The sequence below is a fragment of the Pelobates fuscus genome, chromosome 10 (assembly GCF_036172605.1).
Source record: "Pelobates fuscus isolate aPelFus1 chromosome 10, aPelFus1.pri, whole genome shotgun sequence".
NCBI lineage: Eukaryota > Metazoa > Chordata > Amphibia > Anura > Pelobatidae > Pelobates > Pelobates fuscus.
In genome coordinates this window covers 54713484-54735422 of record NC_086326.1, presented here as the reverse complement: position 1 = coordinate 54735422, position 21939 = coordinate 54713484, and the positions used below count along the sequence as shown (strand labels likewise).

Genomic DNA, 21939 nt, shown 5'->3' with positions numbered 1-21939 from the left:
TTATTTTTTTCTGTCCACTTTTTCCAAACTATCCTTTAAGGCTTCTGCAAACTATCTCAGGTAATGGTATCTGACCCAGTATCTAAAGCATGCAATGAGCTTACAAGCAAACTTACCATAGCTTTTTTAACACAATGTTAACATTTTACACTTTTACAGATTATTTAAAGAATAGCCTGATCCTTAAAAGTACACAAGTAGTATCTTTTAAATTACATATAAGATTTATTATTACTTTTTTATTTGATTAAATATGAATAAAAATATGATATTCTGTGCTTTCCAAGTAAATTTTACAATGCACAAAATAAAAACGTACTGAATATTGTCCTATGTCTTCAGCAAGTTTAAATACAATATATTTTCCTGTTGAATTTATAATCGTAGATAGTAGATAGTAGATTGGAGGAGATCGCACTAACCAGGCTACCATGGTGCACTGGATTAGGGGCAGGCCAGACCCCACATTAAATATGAAAAATAAAGTGGTGGTCCAGGCACTCAAGTAGATAGCATAACAGCAGCTTTATTGGGGCAAACACACAGCAACTTAGTCAATCTGCTGTTATGTTATCTTATTGAGTGCCTGGACCACCACTTTATTTTTCAAATTTCTAATGATAGTCATGCACTAGGCATACAATCTTGTAACTTGGAGTTTGACTCCAGACTGTAAGCTTCAGTCAGAACATTGAAGAAACACTAAAGTCACCCAGGCCTCTCAATCTCAATGAAGTGGCCTAGGTGCAGTGGTTCGGCCAATTTAAATATTCAAGAAACAGCAATGTTTCAAGAAACAGCAATGTTTACCTTGAAAAGTGACATACACCTCCACTAGCTGTTACACTAACAGACACTGGGGGTGCTTCCACTGCATTGATGGAGTAAAACTCAGTCTTGTGAAATGGAAGCCCCCATGGGAAAGCATTGACTCAGTGATATCATATGGGGTAGCTTGGATGTGCACTCACTGTGCATGTACATCAGGTCCTTTATTTTATTTTACGCAACATGCAGGGTGGACCTATATTACTAGGGAGTGGAACATGTTACAAATACAGATTTGTGTTCCTAACACTTTAATGATTCATTAAGATGAGATGATGGCCTCTACTTCAATATTTTAGGATAAGATTTTATGTTTAAATAATATATATTAATGTATATATGTCTATATATAACGGATACACACACACTTAAATCAAGGCCTATATTTGCATCTGCAAGCAATATTACTTATCCCAAAGGAATGATGAGTAGTGTGTGTTTCTGGATGGTTATTTTGAAGAATATATTGTGTGCAATGAAGTAAACTAGTCTCTCACTAACAATGTAATGTTTGTGTATTCGTTTATGACGCACAGTACTTCCTCCTTTGTTAGCTGCCTGTTGACAGAATAATCTCTAGGCAGTGTTGTGATTTTTGGTTGAAGGACCACTACAGGCACCCAGACCACTTCAGCTCAATGAAGTGGTCTGGGTGCCAGGTCCCCCTAGTTTTAACCCTGCAGCTGAAAACATAGCAGTTTCAGAGAAACTGCTATGTTTACACTGAGGGTTAATCCAGCCTCTAGTGGCTGTCTCATTGACAGCCACTATAGGGGCTTCCGCGCTTCTCACTGTGAAAATCACAGTGAGAAGACGCTGACGTCCATAGTAAAGCATTGAGAAATGCTTTCTATGGACTGATTGAATGCGTGCGTGGCTCTTGCCGTGCATGCGCATTCGGCGGATGATGACGGAAGAGGGAGGAGAGTGCCACCGCCCTGAGGGAGCCCGGCGCTGGAGAAAGGTAAGAATTTAACCCCTTCCTCCCCCTTCAGCAAAGCGGGAGTGGGACCCTGAGGGTGGGGGGGGACGGACCTAAAGACCCTATAATAGGAAAACAAGTTTGTTTTCCTGGCACTATAGTGGTCCTTTAATCCAAAGATATATATATATATATATATATATATATATATATATATATATATATTTATTTATTTATTTATTTTATACCCATCTAACTCACCGTAATTGTTGTGTGACATTTTTTTATTGCCCATTATTAACCAGGTTATATAATAACCTAGAATATTCCCCCAGTTTTTGCTTCTAATACAGCACAGCACATGCAAAGATTATTATTTGGCTATATAACTGTCTCCTAAATTGTTGCTAATTTCTTATGACACTGTGTGTGTGTGTGTGTATTCTGTGTGTGTGTGTGTGTATATATATATATATATATATATATATATATATATATAATTTGTGTGTGTGTGTGTGTGTCTGCATAGGTCTGTATGCAGATGATAAGTGTCTATGTATTGTTAGCTGTATGTGTGGATGGATTTGTACGTATTTTTAAAGGTATCAAATGTATTTTTCCTTCTTTGAGGAGCATTGCTCAGGGGCAGAGAAAGGGGAAGAAATGTATTTCTGTGACACAGCTATTTAAATAAGTGTGACAAATGAATCAAATTAGTTCAAACAGATTTCACGGCTTAATGTGAATAATGAAATGGCATTGTTCACCTGCCATGCAACATCAAGCAAGGGAGAAGTAGCACTGTGGATGCGTGGATTTGCTTGATATGTTTTGTGAAATATTACCAAATTATCACGTTACCGGTCACTTGTGGGACTTAACATTTTTGCAAGTGTATTTTTAGAGTTATATGGTTTCTATCTAAGAGAAGATCACCGAGTCTCATTGAACAGTTTTTGTCACCAGAACAACTACAGCTTAATGTATTTGTTCTGGTGAGTATAATCATTGCCTTTAGGCATTTTATGCAAACACTGTCTTTTCAGAGAAAAGGCAGTGTTTACATTGCCCCTAGGACAGTGATGGCGAACCCATGGCACGCCGGGCCCTCTCAGTGGGCACGTGGCCATAGGTCGCCGGTGGAGGGGGGGCCCCTGGCTGTCTGCAGCAATGCAGAGTAGGCACCTGCCTGCCCAAAATAGCAGGTGCCTACTCTACTTTCTGTCGGGAGGACATGGAAGCAGGGGGAGGGACCTAGGAAGTAGCTCTCCTGTCCTCCCGCGAGCAGTCTGTGTGGAGCATTGCCGCGCTTTACCATGACAACGCTCCACACAGCATCGCGCGGGAGGACAGGATACCACCAGGGCTGGCTGTAGAAGGAAGGAGGGGGGGGCATACAGATTAAAAAAAAAAATATATATATATATATATATATATTAATGTATCTTTACCACCACCCCCACCACACACAGCACCCCTACTAGCTGTTACACTAAGGGGTGCTGTGCTGTCACACACAGCAGCCCTACACCCCACCACACAGCACCCCTACTAACTGTTACACTAAGGGGTGCTGTGTGTGTATGTGTTCAGCAGACGGTCTGCGTGCTGAGAAGCACTAGGCAGGCATTGGATGATATAGATATAGAGATAAACCAATATATATATATATATATATAATTATAATATTTTGTGTTTGGGGGATTTAGTAAAGTAAAACCTGTTGTCATGAACCCATATAGATCGTAAATATATATTGTAAATGAAGAGCATAAGATAAAGATACGTCATGATGAAACAGAAAAAGAGATGATGATGTACATTGTGAAAATACAAGAATGAGATATCCACAGAAACTCAAGAGCCAGCAATTGCCCAGAGTACCTGCCTTGACTTCTGATTGAGCTGCATTGAGAAGTCTCTGATTGGATAGCCAAGGAAAGTCTGGCCAGGGTTAAAGGGTGAATGGATTTCACAGGCTTTAGACAAGAGATCTGTTTTTAGATGTGCTCCCAAAAAACAAAAAAAAATCATCCTATGAGTTCCTACTTCTTTCCAATATTTGAAATGTGTATTTTTGTTCCACTGTGGAGCACCGAGGCTATACTTTTCAAAGAAATCCATTATTCTTAGAACCGAAAAAAGTGCGTGCCTTCCTACTTTTATTTTTGATATATATAAAATATTGTTCACATCAGTTACTGCATTACTGCACATACATATTTATTTGCAATTCATATCCTAAGAATCTACGTAAACATGGTGTACCTTTATGAATATGTAATATATTAGTGCAGGGGTCCTCAAACTCCGACCCCCCAGATGTTGCTGAACTACAACTCCCATGATTCTTTGAATTACATAGATAGCCAGAAAATCATGGGAGTTGTAGTTCAGCAACATCTGGGGGGCCGGAGTTTGAGGACCCCCCTGTATTAGTGGGTAACCAAGTAAAAATGAGGGGGAAAAAATGAAAACTGAACAGAAAGAATCTTTTCTACTCAAAACATAAAGTGGTGGTAGAACATATAGTGGTGTATACCCTCCTTTAAAGAAATATGGAATTAGAATATGCTGACACTGTTACGGTATAGTATGGCTGTACTAAAGAATCACTTAGTAATAACTATATAATTTCAATAAAGGGCATTTTAATTATTTTTTCTTAGTTTTCATTTCCCCTGAGGTTTTACGTGTGAAAAATTGAATGTTCAAAATGTCATAGCAATCTTCACAGAATAAAAACATTAACTGTCACCAGGAATTAATTTATTTACTAGCAATATTCACTAAATTGCCCTCAACAGTGTGTGCACAAAGTGCCAACTAATTATCTATTTTCTTCCAGCAGTCTGACAACTTGCTCATGTGTATTTAGGTATTTACCATGACCTTTTAATATACCTCAATATTACCTAGGTGTCCAGACAGTCCCTTTAATAAATGCAGGGGCAATTTACATTTTTTTATGATAACGTGAATGTTGTATCAGTGCTCATGCAGTCCCAATTTACCTGGATAACACACTGGTGAATAAATTTGATTCTTGTTATTTGGTGTTTGTGCAGATTTATATATAGAATTAGATAATGCACAGATAAAAATAGGTTGATCAATAATATATATATTTCATTGTATACATCTAGAATATTTAATATATTTGCTTCCTTTCTCTCATTATAGCAAACTCTATTTTTGTGGCAGTTTCACTTAATGCAAATTACAAAATACTGAATGTAGTACCTTGTAATTGAAAAATGACTCATTCATTTCTTTGCAAATTGGAGAAATTGGGCTCCAAATATCAGATGGCAGGCTGTTATTGCTTTCTTACCATTCCGGAAGTTCTTACCTCACCCACTGTGGCATAATTGATTGATTATATTCAGAAGAGCCTACATTCGAAAACCTAATAGCAGAGACTGCTGTTTTCAGCCCGCAGCTTGGGGGGAAAAATAAACTACAAACAAAATCCCTTTTGTTATGCAGCAATTACTGCAGTTCTAATAGTAATTATACAGGATACATTATAGACTAAGAAACATAGTATTATTGGTTGTTGTTTATTTTTTTTAATTTTATTTTTGCAATGACTATTATGTCATTGTCATAGCTCCTTTCTGTGCTGAAGGACATTAAATAAATAATGTAAAGTATGTATACAAAAGTGAACATATCTAAATCTAATTTTCCTTGAATCCCCCCTTTAAAAAAAGAGTACTAAGTAGTTATTTTCTGCAGCTAACTATCTCATGGAGAGAGTTAGATATGCTGAGAGGCCCAAGGTGGGTCTATTAGGCAGAATTTGTCAGACGTTAAAGCGAAACTGTAGGCACCCAGACCACTTCAGCTCATTGAAGTGGTCTGGGTGCTGTGTCCCTTTTGCACTTAGTGCTGCAATGTTAAACATTGCAGTTCCAGACAGGGCCGGACTGGGGATACAAAGCAGCCCTGGAAAAAAAAATTATGCCAGCCCCATAAGTCACTGCGCCATATATTGTCGCAATATATATATATATATATATATATTGCTTTTTCTAATATAATATATTGGTCATTTCAGAGTAAAACATTTAATTATACAGTAAGCATACTCACATGCAGACACAGACAATCTCACTGACACACACAAGCTCATTGATACACAGCCTCATAGACAAACAATTTCACTAATATACATAAGCTCATTGACATAAAAACACAAGCTCACTCACTAGCAGGCACACACACACACACACACACACACACACACGCAAGCAAGCAAGCTCACTAGCAGGCACACACACACACACAGCTTAATGTAGTGGTTCTGGTGTCTATAGCCTGTCCCTGCAGGCTTTTGAATGTAAACACTGACTTTGCAGAGAAAAGGCAGTGTTTACATTGCTTCCTAGTGACACCTCTAGTGACAGACACTCAGACGGTCACTAGAGGCGCTTCCTGTGTCAGTGCGGATTGGCTGAGATCATCAAGCTTGATGATCTCAGTCACAGAGGCAGAGACCAGCACGACGTTGGAAAAAAAAAAAAAAGGTGAGTAAAACACTATTTTTAAAAACACACACAGACACCACGACTGACACACACACACACACACCACGACTGACACACACACACACACACCATGACAGACAAAGACACACACACACACCATGACAGACAAAGACACACACACACACCATGACAGACACACACCATGATACAGACACACCGTGACACAGACAGACACACATGACACATACAGACACACACAGCGTAACACAGACAGACACACACACAGCGTAACAGACACACACAGCGTAACACAGACAGACACACAGCATGACACATACAGACACACAGCATGACACATACAGACACACAGCATGACACATACAGACACACAGCATGACACATACAGACACACAGCATGACACAGACAGACACACAGCATGACACAGACAGACAGACACACACAGCATGACACAGACAGACACACACACACTGCATGACACAGACCCACACACACTGCATGACACAGACAGACACACACACACACAGCATGACACAGACAGACACACACACACACTGCATGACACAGACAGACACACAGCATGACACAGACAGACGCACACACACTGCATGACACAGACAGATACACAGCATGACACAGACACACACACACCGCATGACACAGACAGACACACACACACACACCGCATGACACAGACACACACACAGCATGACACAGACAGACACACACACACCATGACAGACACACACACACACACACCATGACAGACACACACACACACCATGACAGACACACAGCATGACACAGACACACACACACCGCATGACACAGACACACAAACCACATGACACAGACAGACACACACACACCATGACAGACATACACACACACCATGACAGACATACACACACACCATGACAGACATACACACACACCATGACACATACACACACACCATGACAGACATACACACACACCATGACAGACACACACCATGATACAGACACAGCATGACACAGACAGACACACAGCATGACACAGACAGATACACAGCATGACACAGACAGACGCACACACACTGCATGACACAGACAGATACACAGCATGACACAGACACACACACACCGCATGACACAGACAGACACACACACACACACCGCATGACACAGACACACACACAGCATGACACAGACAGACACACACACACCATGACAGACACACACACACACACACCATGACAGACACACACACACACCATGACAGACACACAGCATGACACAGACACACACACACCGCATGACACAGACACACAAACAGCATGACACAGACAGACACACACACACCATGACACAGACAGACACACACACACCATGACAGACATACACACACACCATGACAGACATACACACACACCATGACAGACATACACACACACCATGACAGACATACACACACACCATGACAGACATACACACACACCATGACAGACACACACCATGATACAGACACAGCATGACACAGACAGACACACAGCATGACACAGACAGATACACAGCATGACACAGACATAAACACAGCATGATACAGACACACACAGCATGACACAGACACACACACACAGCATGACGCAGACACACACACACAGCATGATGCAGACACACACAGCATGACGCAGACACACACAGCATGACACAGACACACACACACAGCATGACGCAGACACACACACACAGCATGACGCAGACACACACACACAGCATGACGCAGACACACACACACAGCATGACGCAGACACACACACACAGCATGACGCAGACACACACACACAGCATGACGCAGACACACACACACAGCATGACGCAGACACACACACACAGCATGACGCAGACACACACACAGCATGACGCAGACACACACACAGCATGACGCAGACAAACACACACAGCATGACGCAGACACACACACACAGCATGACGCAGACACACACACACAGCATGACGCAGACACATACACACACACACCATGACAGACAGACACAAACACACACAGCATGACACACACACACACTTCCACTGACATACATATTTTTTAGTACCTGTGGGCAGGGGCGTACCTAGAGCATTTGGCACCCGGGGCGGACCCTGAGTGTGGCAACCCCCCCCCCCCATAATAAAAATTTAAGAAAACACCCACATATTTTTTCAATGTTTTCAATAATATTTATTGCACAAATTTGTAAACTGCTTGTAAAATTTGTAAAATGCGCCAGTTTTGTAGAAGGGGGAAGACCAGTGCTTTTGTAGAAAGGGGCTGGTGAGAACCTTCTAGAAAACTCCTGCCCTGCCCCTTTCTACAAAGCCCCTTGTCTCGCCCTTCATATAAAAACCCTGCACCCCGATCACATAAATTTCAGACACTCCCTACACATAAAAACCCTGCACCCCGATCGCATAAATTTCATTCACTCCCTACACATAAAAATCCTGCACACCCCCTTAATAAAAAACCCTGCACACCCCCTTAATAAAAAACAAAAACGTGCACAACCCCTCTTAATAACAAAAAACCTGCACACCCCCTTATAAAAACCCTGCACACCCCCTTAACAAAAAAACAAAAATCTGCAGTGCACATCCTCCCTTAATAAATAGAATACTGCAACCCCCTTAATCAAAAAAAACCTGCACCCCATTATGTAAACCTCCCCCTTTAATTCTTTAATCCACAGCCCCCTTTAATTAATCCACACACCCCTTAATTAATACACCCCCCTTAATAAATCCTCACCCCCCTTAATTAATACACCCCCCTTAATTAATCCTCACTCCCCCTTAATTAATACACCCCCTTAATTAATCAACACACCCCTTAATTAATACACCCCCCTTAATTAATCCACACACCCCTTAATTATTACACCCCCTTAATTAATCCTCACTCCCCCTTAATACACCCCCCTTAATTAATCCACACCCCCTTAATTAATCCACACCCCCTTAATTAATACATCCCCCTTAATTAATCCACTCACCCCTTAATTAATCCACTCACCCCTTAATTAATCCTCACTCCCCCTTAATACACCCCCCTTAATTAATAGACCCCCCTTAATTAACCCACACCCCCATTAATACACCCCTCTTAATTAATACATCCCCCTTAATTAATCCACTCACCCCTTAATTAATCCTCACTCCCCCTTAATACACCACACTTAATTAATACGCACTCCCCCCTTAATTAATACACCCCCCTTAATTAATCCACACCCCCCTTAATTAATACACCCCCTTAATACAACCCCCTTAATTAATACTCACTCCCGCCTTAATTAATCAATACACCCCCCTTAATTAATACACCCCCTTAATTAATACACCCCCCTTAATTAATACTCACTCCCCCCTTAATTAATCCACACCCCCCTTAATTAATACACCCCCCTTAATTAATACTCAATCCCCCCTTAATTAATACACCCCCTTAATTAATCCACACCCCCCTTAATTAATACCCCCCCCTTAATTAACACACCCCCCTTAATTAATACACCCCCCTTAATTAATACACCCCCTTAATTAATACTCACTCCCCCTTAATTAATACACCCACTTAATTAACACACCCTTAATTAATACACCCCCTTAATTAATACTCACTCCCCCCTTAATTAATACACCCCCCTTAATTAATCCACACCCCCCTTAATTAATACACCCCCCTTAATTAACACACCCCCCTTAATTAATACTCACTCCCCCCTTAATTAATACACCCCCCTTAATTAATACACCCCCCTTAATTAACTCCTTAAGGACCAAACTTCTGGAATAAAAGGGAATCATGACATGTCACACATGTCATGTGTCCTTAAGGGGTTAATACACCCCCTTAATTAATACTCACTCCCCCCTTAATGAATACACCCTCCTTAATTAATACACCCTCCTTAATTAATACACCCCCCTTAATTAATACTCACTCCCCCCTTAATTAATACACCCCCTTAATTAATACACCCCCTTAATTAATACACCCCCTTAATTAATACACCCCCTTAATTAATACACCCCCTTAATTAATACTCACTCCCCCTTAATTAATACTCACTCCCCCTTAATTAATACACCCTCCTTAATTAATACACCCCCCTTAATTAATACTCACTCCCCCCTTAATTAATACACCCCCCCTTAATTAAACCTCCCTCCCCTTTAATTCTTTAATTAATCCATTATCCACCCCCCTTTAATTAATTTAGCCCCATCACATAAAATGACTACTTACATTTTATTGAAGTAGTACGCCACTGCCTGTGGGTGGGCAGACTGGTAGCTGTGCTGGCGGCTGCAGGAAGAACTTGAAAGGCGGCCGCAGGGGAAGCTTTTCATGAGGCCGGGAGCAGGCTCTTTTGGGGGAGCAGGCTGTTCTGTCTCTGCTCCCCCTCCCTCGCGCGCTCGAAAGACCGGGGCCGGAATATGACGTCATATTCCGGCTCCGGTCTCATTAAGCTGCGAGGGAGGGGGAGCAGAGACAGAACAGCCTGCTCCCCCAGAAGAGCCTGCTCCCGGCCTCATGAAAAGCTTCCCCTGCGGCCGCCTTTCAAGTTCTCCCTGCGGCCGCAGGTCACCCCGGCCCCAGTTGCCAACGGCCCACCGGGAAATTTCCCGGTATCCCGGTGGGCCAGTCCGGCCCTGGTTCCAGAGAACTGCGATGTTCACATTGCAGCTCTAAGTCTGCCCTCAGTGGCTGTTTAACAGGCAGCCACTAGAGGGCTTCTGGAATCCAAACTGACTTTTGGTCCGTTATCCTCATGCTACAACAAACTATTAAACGTAAAAGACATAGAAGCAAGAGGATGTAAAATCTAACAAATTAGTCTTTGTAAAAATATTCTCCTCCAGAGCAGTTCAGATATTGACCATAAAATTCCAGGAAAGTTTAAGAATTATGGTCGGGCCTTTTAATATGTAATGCCCATGTAATTCTATGAGTTCGGCCTTCAAATCTCAAAGTGACCTAGTCTGGCAGGAGTTTGACATTTCTAATTTCTGTGCATGAGTCTCGCCAGACTTACTGAGTTGACGGATTCTTGTGTGTCTTGAACAATCAGAACGGCACTGTTCATTTTTAGGAGCAAAACTTTGCAGTCGTGGGATTGCATGACAATGCTCTAGAGTAGTATTGAGTAGAAAATGGAGAAAGCAGAAAGTGGTGGTTGTTACATCAGGATACTTTGACTTGTCTGGTGATATCCTTGGTAACAGACACCCCTATCATATCATTAAAGGGAAACTCCAGTGCCAGGAATACAATCCGTTTTCCTGGCACTGCAGGTTCCCTCTCCCTCCCACCCCCCAATCCCTGGTTGCTGAAGGGGTGAAAACCCCTTCAGTAACTTACCTGAGGCAGCGACGATGTCCCTCGTCGCTGCTTTCTGCTCCGCCGCCACTCCTCCTTCTGACTCCGTCGGCTGGTGGGCGAGACTGATACCGCCAATACCGCGCATGTGCATTAGCGCTCCCCATAGGAAAGCATTGAAAATGCTTTCCTATGGGGAAATGAGCGACGCTGGAGGTCCTCACACAGCGTGAGGACTTCCAGCGACGCTCTAGCACAGGTTTCCTGTGCTAGGAACCAGGAAGTGCCCTCTAGTGGCTGTCTAGTGGCATCTAGTAGACAGCCACTAGAGGTGGAGTTAACCCTGCAAGGTAATTATTGCAGTTTATAAAAAAACTGCAATAATTACACTTGCAGGGTTAAGAGTAGTGGGAGTTGGCACCCAGACCACTCCAATGGGCAGAAGTGGTCTGGGTGCCTGAAGTGTCCCTTTAACTCCTCAATCTCAAGTTAAATAATGTTATATATTTATTATAGTAAAATTAATCTAAATAGAATGTAACGGAGAGTAGATCTTTTTCACAGGATGTGTAAGTGCTTAAAAAGTAAAACCCATATATTTGGGTTACCTGTGATATTGGTTACTTCTCAGTCCATATCTCTTGTCCATATATGGAATAGGTTGTGGGTAGTAGTAAGACCAAGTTTCAAATACCAAGGCAACACTGTTTCAGAATGAAAACAATGTTTTTTTTATATCCAGCATACCTTAAACATATAGTGTAATTTTATTTTCCCACAACCCTATCCCCCTTAACGAGACCCTTACATGGTATCAATGTGACTTATGTCTCCAACAGTCACAAAAAAAGCATGTACGGTGGAACCTCGGAACTCGAACGGTCCCATTCTCAAACAATTTGGAAGTCAACAATTCGGAAGTCATGCCCATGTTTACCCACTTAGTCCTTCTTGACTATTAGATCAGGCTTGTCCTGTCCATCTAGTCTTGCTATTTCTGTTTATACTTTTATATCTTGCATTGGAACTGTAACTATTCCATGTCTGCCCACGTAAAATGCTGTAATTTGGGGGGACTGGAATGGATTTATCAATTTGACATTAATGCCTATGTAAAATGTTGATTCAGTTCTCGAACAAATCGGAAATCGAACAGCGTTCTGGAATGGATTAAGTTTGCGTTCTGAGGCTCCACTGTATTTGATCGCTCAAAGCAGCATAACAGTTTTTCAGGCTTTGTGTTACGACTCTGCCGATCCGATTGGTATGATCAGTCTCCTCACGGACCGGTGTTTAATGGAACACTGAATCTGCACACCACTGCATGAAATCCGGGAAGCTGTATCTGAAGCTGCTGCTTGTCTTACATCAACACGTTTCGCTCCTTCACTCTGGACTTCTTCCAAATAGAGAGCGGCGGTAGGTGGCAATTGATATGCTCTCCCCGGCATAATCTTGTTCCAACTATTAAAGGTGCAGTGTATCTTTCCACCTCTTAAAGTTGCAGTGTATCAAAGATGCGAAACGAGTTGATGCAAGAAGAGTGATACAGAAGGGGGGATGGAAGGATGGAAGGGGGGATGGAAGCTAAAAGGAAACACTCTTAGTGGGGTTAACCCACAATGAACTACCAAGGTAGTAATAAACAAACAAAGAACTATTGAGTGCCCTGAGAAAAATGTAAATATAACTTTGAATAAAAGAGAATAATTAGAACGCTATGTCAATATACCTATTTAAGGTTATGTAATAAAATTGCGTTGTAGTAACGTTCCTCTATCTACATTGTGTAATGAAAATCAATTATCAAATGTATAGAAAACACAGAGGACCTCTTCAAAAGTTTTCAGTGTACCTCTGGTAAATCTAAGCTGCAACAAGACAATGTTGCAGTTTGTAATTAACTGTGGCAAATGCTATTGCACATAGTTTATAGAGCCCAATCTAAAAGTAGCAATCTGGGCTGATACAACGAAAATAATGCTAAGTAGCCTTGCATCAAGATACCACAGGAAAAACGAAAAAAATAAATATAGATGTAATATTACTATAGAGAGAACGTGAACAAAAAAGTTTCGCCAGTTAGCTAAAACTAAAATATCACCAAATAGCCTCAGGTGGCTGACTGTAGGTCATAAACCTGTAAGAAATGCTGGGAATAGACTAATGGTGGACTAGACTGCAGTAACCCATATTCACAAAATATAAAGATAGCGGCAAAAAAATCGTGACCGCCTGTCAGTAAGTGTAAGGAGGGGAAACTAGCCACCAAAATCTGCCAAGTTCAAACAGTAAATATACTACGGTATTCAGTTGGAATTGTGGAAATAGACGGTCAATGAACCACTCTGCAAGATGTTGCAGAGAATCACCGATGGCCCCTGACGCGCGCGTTTCGCCCACAACTCATCAGAGGGGAACCAAGAAGAGTGATACAGCTACACAAATGGAAACAATTACATAGAAATCTAGGCCACTGCTTCCCAATTTTTTCCAAAGCTTACTTGCATTTTTACCATCCTTAGCAACTTATAGCATTACATCACTTGCAGCCTTGGGGGAAACCCAAAACAGTCTCCATCTAGAGCAATTTGAAATGATGGGAAATCTATTAATGCTATTGTATGTTTTGCAGATATTTCTGGTGACAAAAGGAAATGTCAATTTTTTTTTCTCTTGGCTCGTTTTGTAAAATAAAATATCTTGCGATTTTCAATGTTCCATTTTTTATATTATTTACTTTTTTATTTTGTACACGGTAATCTTGCAGATGTGTTGGACTCCGTTATAGCAAATTTAATTTTTGCAACATCAAGATTGTTGTCTACGTATTTTCCTGAAGATTGCTGATTAGATTGGAATGTTCTACACCACTCTTTGGTCCAACATGCAGCCAAGAAAATTAGTTATGAAATGAATAACTGAATCAAGAGCGCCCTATGTGTATGACTATACTTTGTGAACTGCACACAATACTAAATGTCCGTCCTGAATTCAGTTTTGGAAATGTAACCGCACCCACTACAACTGGTTTACAATGCTGTTTATTTCCAAGTGCCAAGAATAAACTGCAGTTAAAAAAACAAGAAAAAAAACGTTAATATAAACACTCATGCATGTGTATTGGAAACATTTGAACGCTCTGCACAGTTTTGTTTCAATGTATTATTTGGCTTCAATGAATATGGTGATGTTGTAAGAAAAGAAACATCTATGGCAAATGCGTGTGAGAGCACACACACACACACACACACAAAATACACTTGTTTTCTTTCCCTCATGTTGTATTTTGTCTTTGCCCAGGGCCAGGGAGCTATTACAGAACGTTTACGCAGTTATAGTATGCATGACCTGACCGCTATACAAGGAGATGAACCGGTAGGGGGCAGACCATTCCAAACTGAAATCCAGAAGAAACACAGGAACGCGAATAGCGAGGAGTCTGGTAAGTGCATCTGTTTGCATTGAATTACAAGCAGCATCTGCATCTATTGTTTTACATTTTTTTAATTTTTTTATTTTTTCAAATCATTCAAATGTTCCATTATTATTGGAATTGTAACATTATGGTGTATGAATTTAAAACCGAGCTTAAAGGGGATACTATAGGTATCAATACTGGAAGCACTTTTAAGCAGGGTCCTCATCAACCTATTCTTCCTGTAACATTTTGTAATTGTCTCATATATCGTTATATTTCCCCATTTATAACATTGTAAAGTGCTGCAGAATAAGTTGGCACTATTTAAATACCAATAATAATACAACTTTAGCTTCATGAGTATGAACAGTTTTAGTGTATAGATCATACCCCAGCAGTCATACTGCTCTCAATTCTCTGCTTTTAAGACTTAAAGGTTCACTATAGGGTCAGGAACACAAACATGTATTCCTGACCCTATGGTGTTAAAACCACCATCTGAGCCCCTCATGCCTCCATAAATATTTCAAACTATTACTGTATTCAAGCCTGAAGCTGTAGATCTGCATGCTGCTTGCCTCAGAAAAAAACAAGCACTCTGCTGACCTCATCAGAAGTGGTAGCCTGATCCAATCACAATGCTTCCCCATAGGATTGGCTGAGACTGACAAAGAGGCAGGTCAGGGGCAGAGCCAGCATGATTCAAACACAGCCCTGGCCAATCAGCATCTCCTCATAGAGATGAATTGACTCAATGAATCTCTATGAGGAAAGTTCAGTGTCTGCATGCAGAGGGAGGATATACTGAATGTTTGGATGCATTTTAGGCAGCCATGACCCAGGAAAGATCTCTAACAGCCATCTGAGGAGTGGCCAGTGAAGTCATCACTAGGCTGTAATGTGAACACTGCATTTTCTCTGACCAGAACAAATTCAATAAGCTGTAGTTTTTCTGGTGACTATAGTGTCCCTTTAAGTCACTTTTGTTTGTGACTGTGCATGAAAAAAAGTTAAATGTTTGATTTCGATATTAACTTGCTGTAGATTTTTTTCTCTATTTCTCTGTAAACTGAACTTTACTCACACAGAGGAAGCTCCTGCGGAATCTAGTGGGCTATTAACGTGGTAAAGTCACGGCCACATTCTTTTTTTTTTACTCTTTAAATTCCATGCCCGGATCTTGGTGCTAGGCGCCACCATTGTAGTGTGGGCAGATGAAAATTAATGAATAGCAATTTCAAAGAATGAAGAATTAATTTGTTTGGTCTTTGTTCATTCATTTTGTTTAATATAAGGAGAGGGCTGTCTGCCACTTACTACCCCCACCTTCTACCTTCCACCCCCCATTACCTCCTTAACTCTATGGGGGTCAATATTGGGGTAAATCCCATGTGCTGTGCTGTGCGTAGGGACATGTATAATATACAGTGAGTAACCTGTGACTAGTTTTGTGCAACAAGAAGTCTTTTTGAAGTATATAAACTACAAATAAATGTGTATAGAACATAGTCTTATTCAGAATTACATTTTCAGTTGGTCACAAATTCTCCTTTTCTCCAGCTCTTTTGAGGTACAATTGTCCATGGCCACACCTTTAGTCTTTCTGAAGGTTCCCTAAATTGAAAGTATCCATCTAAGATCTCTTTGAAATGTTGGGAGGCATAGTATCCGCAAACACTAAAAGAGAGTATGAATGCCTACTGCCTTAGGACAATATGATTTGATTGGATTTATTTTCTATAAAGAGAAGTACATATTTGAATTCTTTTTAAAAAGTGTCCAGAGTTTGTACAGAAAAAAAACATACCTTTGAACCTAGATATATAGAAGGAACGGAAAAAAAACAAAAACACAGTGATCAGTTTCTTAAAACATTGTCCTAAAGCCAAGATAAACAGGTGGGTGTCTGAGCATGTTACATTAAATTTATTGGCTTTATTGTTTACTTTTCTTTTTCTTTTTTTTTTTTTTTATTCTTTATTTTTGCAGTGCGCATAAAGGGTTACAAGCAGGCATCAGGTGCCCCGAAAGCAGTCCTCAGGCATTTTCTCCGCTAAACATGCGGGACAATTGATTATCAGGCACATTTGTATATAATTATTTGCTCATGTATTCAATTGGTGAGAGTAGTTTTAAACTGTGAGTATGCTTGAACATTGTTTAAACTAGTCAATGGACAACTCAGGGTTTGCATACATATAACGGTAGCTATTTAAACAGAATAGTGCGTTTTAATTTTAAGTGGTTAACAGGCTAGGTCTTGTGAGTCACTATAACACAGGTATCGGTCGTACATTTTTATGTTCTAAGCGGACCCTACAGCCTAACTTTGGCTGTGGCTGTACGTTTAAGCTATAAACAGGCTATAAGGCTTTAAGTTAATAACAGCTTAAGTAGTACAGGTATGTGTTGTTAGGCAAGCAGTCAGGCTAGTGTTGTTGGGCTTTTTGTCTGCAGCCTTAAGTCGAGGCTCCTCAGCTAGCCTACCTTGCACCACCGAGCATTTAAAAAATAATAAGCAATTCAGGCATGTAACCTCTATGAGGGAATGCTACGCTGATTCAAGTGAACATGTCATCTAGGCAGTGAGTCATATATGTTTCATGTCGGGTTGGTCTGGTTACCACTGGCATATAATTATTACAGTCACATATTGATGAACCACTTGCGGAGACCTGTCTCGTTGTAAGCTGTGTCCTGCTGCTCAGTTTGGCAATACACGGAATGTCCCTGTGCCCTGTTCGTGCCGCGGGCCGTGTATCTCACCCTCGTTTAACCGACCCCTCTTGCGGGCCCTGCTGGTGTTATTGCCGTGTGGCATCCGCCGTCTATTTCAGAGCTCTTTGGTCGGTCGCGACCCGGCCGGCGTCCCGGGAGGTTGTTGCGTTGGGGCTGCACCCGCTCAGATCCTCCAGCCCGGGGTGTTGCGTGAAGCACTTCGCTGTGTCCTCGGGTCCCTATGCCATACGTGGTGGGACCATGGGCCCTCCGGAGCCTCGCTCTCCCGAAGCCCCTTTGGGTGTGTGGACAGTGGGTTGGATTTTGTTCCGGTATGCCTCCCTGCCCAGAAGGAGATTTGTTGTTCCGAGCGGGGAAGTGGAATTGCTGTCGGTTATGCTGGTTAGGGCGGTTTCGTTGGCCTTGTGTGCATCGCAATTGTTTTGCAGCGGCCATTTTGTGCCTTCCTCGTGGCTGTGGTGGTGAGGGGGTGCCATGTTTAATTTCTGCGTGTGGTTGCAGGCGCCTTTCTAGGTTGAGCCAGAATGCTGCGTAGATTTCGTCAAGCCGTGCTTTGTAGTCAGCTTTGTTGGTAAGGCTTGTGTTCATTGTCTCCGTGCCCTCCCCGGGTTGCTTGAGTGCTGTCATAGCAGCAGACCCAGGGGCACATCGAGACCGCTGGGTTTCAAGCTGTGTTGCGGGGGTAATTGCCCCAGGCAAGGACCGGGATGACCCCCGCCGGTCCAGAGGGGGGTAGCAGGGCTGTGTTAGTTTCTCGCTTGTGAGTGGATCCCGTGCCAGGAGATCGGCCGCCTCCCTCAGGCTTCAGGCTCCGCTCCAGAGTAGGCCACGTGGCCGGTTCAGATGGTTTCAGTGTGTATCGGTGCCAGACGGGTATCTGTCTGTTCCTCTTGTAATCCTGCATCACTCTCTGGGCATCGTGTGCTGTTGGCATTATTAGTTTTGATGGGATTCGCGTTTATGTGCCAGCTGGTGCAGGAGCTCTCAGAGAGCACAACCGGCCATCTTGGCTGTCAGGCCCCGCCCCCTCTTTACTTTTCTATTTATTAGTTATTTTTTTCAAGTTTGGTACATCTTTTTGTAACCATCAAAAGTTGTCTTATATGACTGGTCAGTTGTTTTATTGAGTTATTGTTCTGTCTGCTTGCGCTGGTTCTTTAAAAGGGCTAGTGATTCTCTTTATTCATTGGTTGAGAGTGTTCTGCTGACACTTAGCCAATGAAGGGGTTCCTACATCTTCACCTTGCTTCTCCTGCTCTGAGAAAACTGGATGCAGTACTGGCACCTGGAAAGACCCAGGTGAGTGTCAAGTCATTCTAAAACTGTTTAACAGTTTAAATGGCACTCAAGTCCTATTAAGCACTACAGTGGGTAGAAGTGGTTATGGTGCTTGCAGTGTTCCTTTAACCCCTTAAGGACACATGACATGTGTGACACGTCATGATTCCGTTTTATTCCAGAAGTTTGGTCCTTAAGGGGTTAAACCAGCTAGCCAAATTTGAGGAATTTCCCATTGTTTCAACCTACAAAGAAGAGTGCAGACTAGCATGACCCTCTTTGGGGCTTTTGTATTGACAACAGTCTCTACTATGACCCTACCCCACCTGGACCCAATTACCTACCTACCTTTTTTAAATTATTATTATTATTATTATTATTATTATTATATAAAGGACACTATAGGCATCCAGACCACTTCATCTTATTGAAATAGTCTGGGTTGCACTGTCCCTGTCCGCTTAACTCTGCAAGCTAAAACATTTTAGCAATTTGTATGTTGCAGGATTAAGACTGCCTCTAGTGGTTAGGCTCTTTGTTTTTCCAGCGTTTAACTTTAGCATCTTCAGATACCCCATTGTAAACATTAATGTAATGCTTATTACCTATAGAGAAGGCCTAAACCATGCACTTTAGGCATGTGCTGATGGGAGCTAGGCATTCGAATAAGGTATCTAAAGTTTTTAATCACTTGCCTTTGGGGTAGAGGTGCGAAAGAGAGGGGTGCAGAGGGACTAGGAACACAGCTTTCTTGTTGAGTACACATTATTATTATTATTGCCATTTATATAGCGCCAACAGATTCTGTAGCGCTTATATTCTATATAAGTGAGAAGTTCTTAAGCCTCATTAGTTTGAGACAAGAGTAACTAAGACAACAAAACTATTCCTTGTAGTTGATCAGTTATGTGAAAATTCAGTTGACTGTGATTTAGACCTTAACCCCTGGTCAGTCCTTAAAATACTGGGACATATGAAGAAATCCCTCGGTGCTGATTATACATCCCATCCAGATGTTTTTCCTGTCCAAATGTGTAGTTGTTTTTTTGTTTTTTTTGATGATGTCAATATGTTCCATTGAATATTCCAGTGTAGAAGGCAAAGCAAGGTCACGAGTAATGAGACAATTGTAAACCAACAGATGCTGTGTGAGTGAGGCAATTTACGAAACGGTACTCCTTAAGTATCAACACCTATTCTTGCCCCAGTACAGGATAGAACCTTTTTTTGTCCAAGAAATTTGTAAACTTTAGTAAGCTGGGAGAATTTGGGACATTTGTGATATGATTTTTGCATGCATCATAAAATAATTTTTTGACAAATTTGACTTGTGCCTGTGCACACGGTTAACTCTGTCCTTCAGCATTGTTAGTGTGTCACGTAGGGATCAATGCATTCAGATATTTCTCAAACCGATTATCACAATTTAGGAATATATTTGTGCATGTGAATTTTCCTCTCTCGTATATTTAGTGTAATAATGGTCCACATGCGAGATCCGTATGTTTATGCATACATTTGCGTATCTACAGGACATTATTCTGGCACTTGTAAACTTGCAATGGAGAAAACAGCATGCCATAACCTTTGTTTTTCTTTAGCTTGTACAAGATAGTGTTATACATTTATTTTCCCAAAATAAAGCCCTGTGTCCATATGTTGTCAGAAAGAAATACAAACTATACCAGGTTGGATTTACTATATAGGTACACTTGAATTACCAACAATTCTGAAGTCTTTCATTTTACGCATATAATACCCAATAATGAATTTGTCATATTTTCTAGATTAGCATTGATCCATGGCACAGGGAACTGGAAGAATCTAATAAAGATTCTAGAGTGACATTTATTACCATGGCATTGTCTGTTTTTCCTCTTTTCTTGGAAAGAGAATTACAATTAGGTAATTGGACCGCTTGCACTCAATACCTGGGTATGCAAACAGCATTACAATATGGGCCTGGCAAATACACTTGTGTTTAGAAATACATCTACTACATTGCGATAAGTGAATTTTTGTAGATATGAATAATTTCGTTTATACATCTCATTGGGAGGTCTAATAAGTCTTAAATGTTAAGAGTCATATAGAACATACGTTTACATATTCATAGTAAAAACCAAAGAAAATGTTACCTGCGCTCTCTCCTAAATCCCTATGTTTATTTAAACAAATAGAGGTCATTTAGTTACTCCAATGGCCATTGGAAGGAATGCCCGCCTGCCAACAACGTCAAGGCAGATCCCCATTAGAGATATCTTTGCCAAAAGCTCAAGGAAGCAAGGTGAAAGGTCCGTGTAGGACCCGCCTAGGGCTGTCTGTCTTGACGTTGGCAGGTTGGCATTCCTTCCAACGGCCATTGGAGTAACAAAATGACCTCCATTTCTTTAAATATACATAGGGATTCAGGAGAGAGCGCAGGTAACTTTTTTCTTTGGTTTTAACTGTATATATTGGGGCTTATGTATAATGTGGTCGTTGCTGCCGTCCAGGAGTGATGGGAGGTCTTCACTGGGTGGTCTTGTTTCTTTTCTATGGAGTCATGCAGAGCATATGTTTACATATTTGCATATTTGTTTATTATAGATTTGCTGGGGCAACTGGTAACTATCCAGCTGCTGTGGAACTACATCTCCCATGATGCTTTGCCAACGGTGTTTTTGCAATTAAAGCATCATATAAAACGTAGTTGCACAAACGCCACTTGGTGAGAAACTCGTTGGCCAACCTTACATTGGGTCATTACTTAAATTAAATTTCTATGGGCAATCTCATGGGTTAGAATTTTCTTAACGCCTTCTTGCTGCTCCTGTTTTTTTTTTTTTGCCTCTGGATGTGGGTATATGGAAAGGAGCACTGTGGATCAATAACATTG

General features: G+C 41.3%; 1 protein-coding gene across 1 annotated transcript in view; it reads left to right on the top strand.

The window, feature by feature from the left end:
- REEP3 (receptor accessory protein 3) overlaps positions 1–21939 on the top strand; it is a 142650-nt gene that overhangs the window by 108203 nt on the left and 12508 nt on the right. The window contains exon 6 of the mRNA XM_063434289.1: positions 14927–15068. Coding sequence (XP_063290359.1) covers positions 14927–15068 — 142 coding nt within the window. The remainder of the gene's footprint in view (positions 1–14926; positions 15069–21939) is intronic.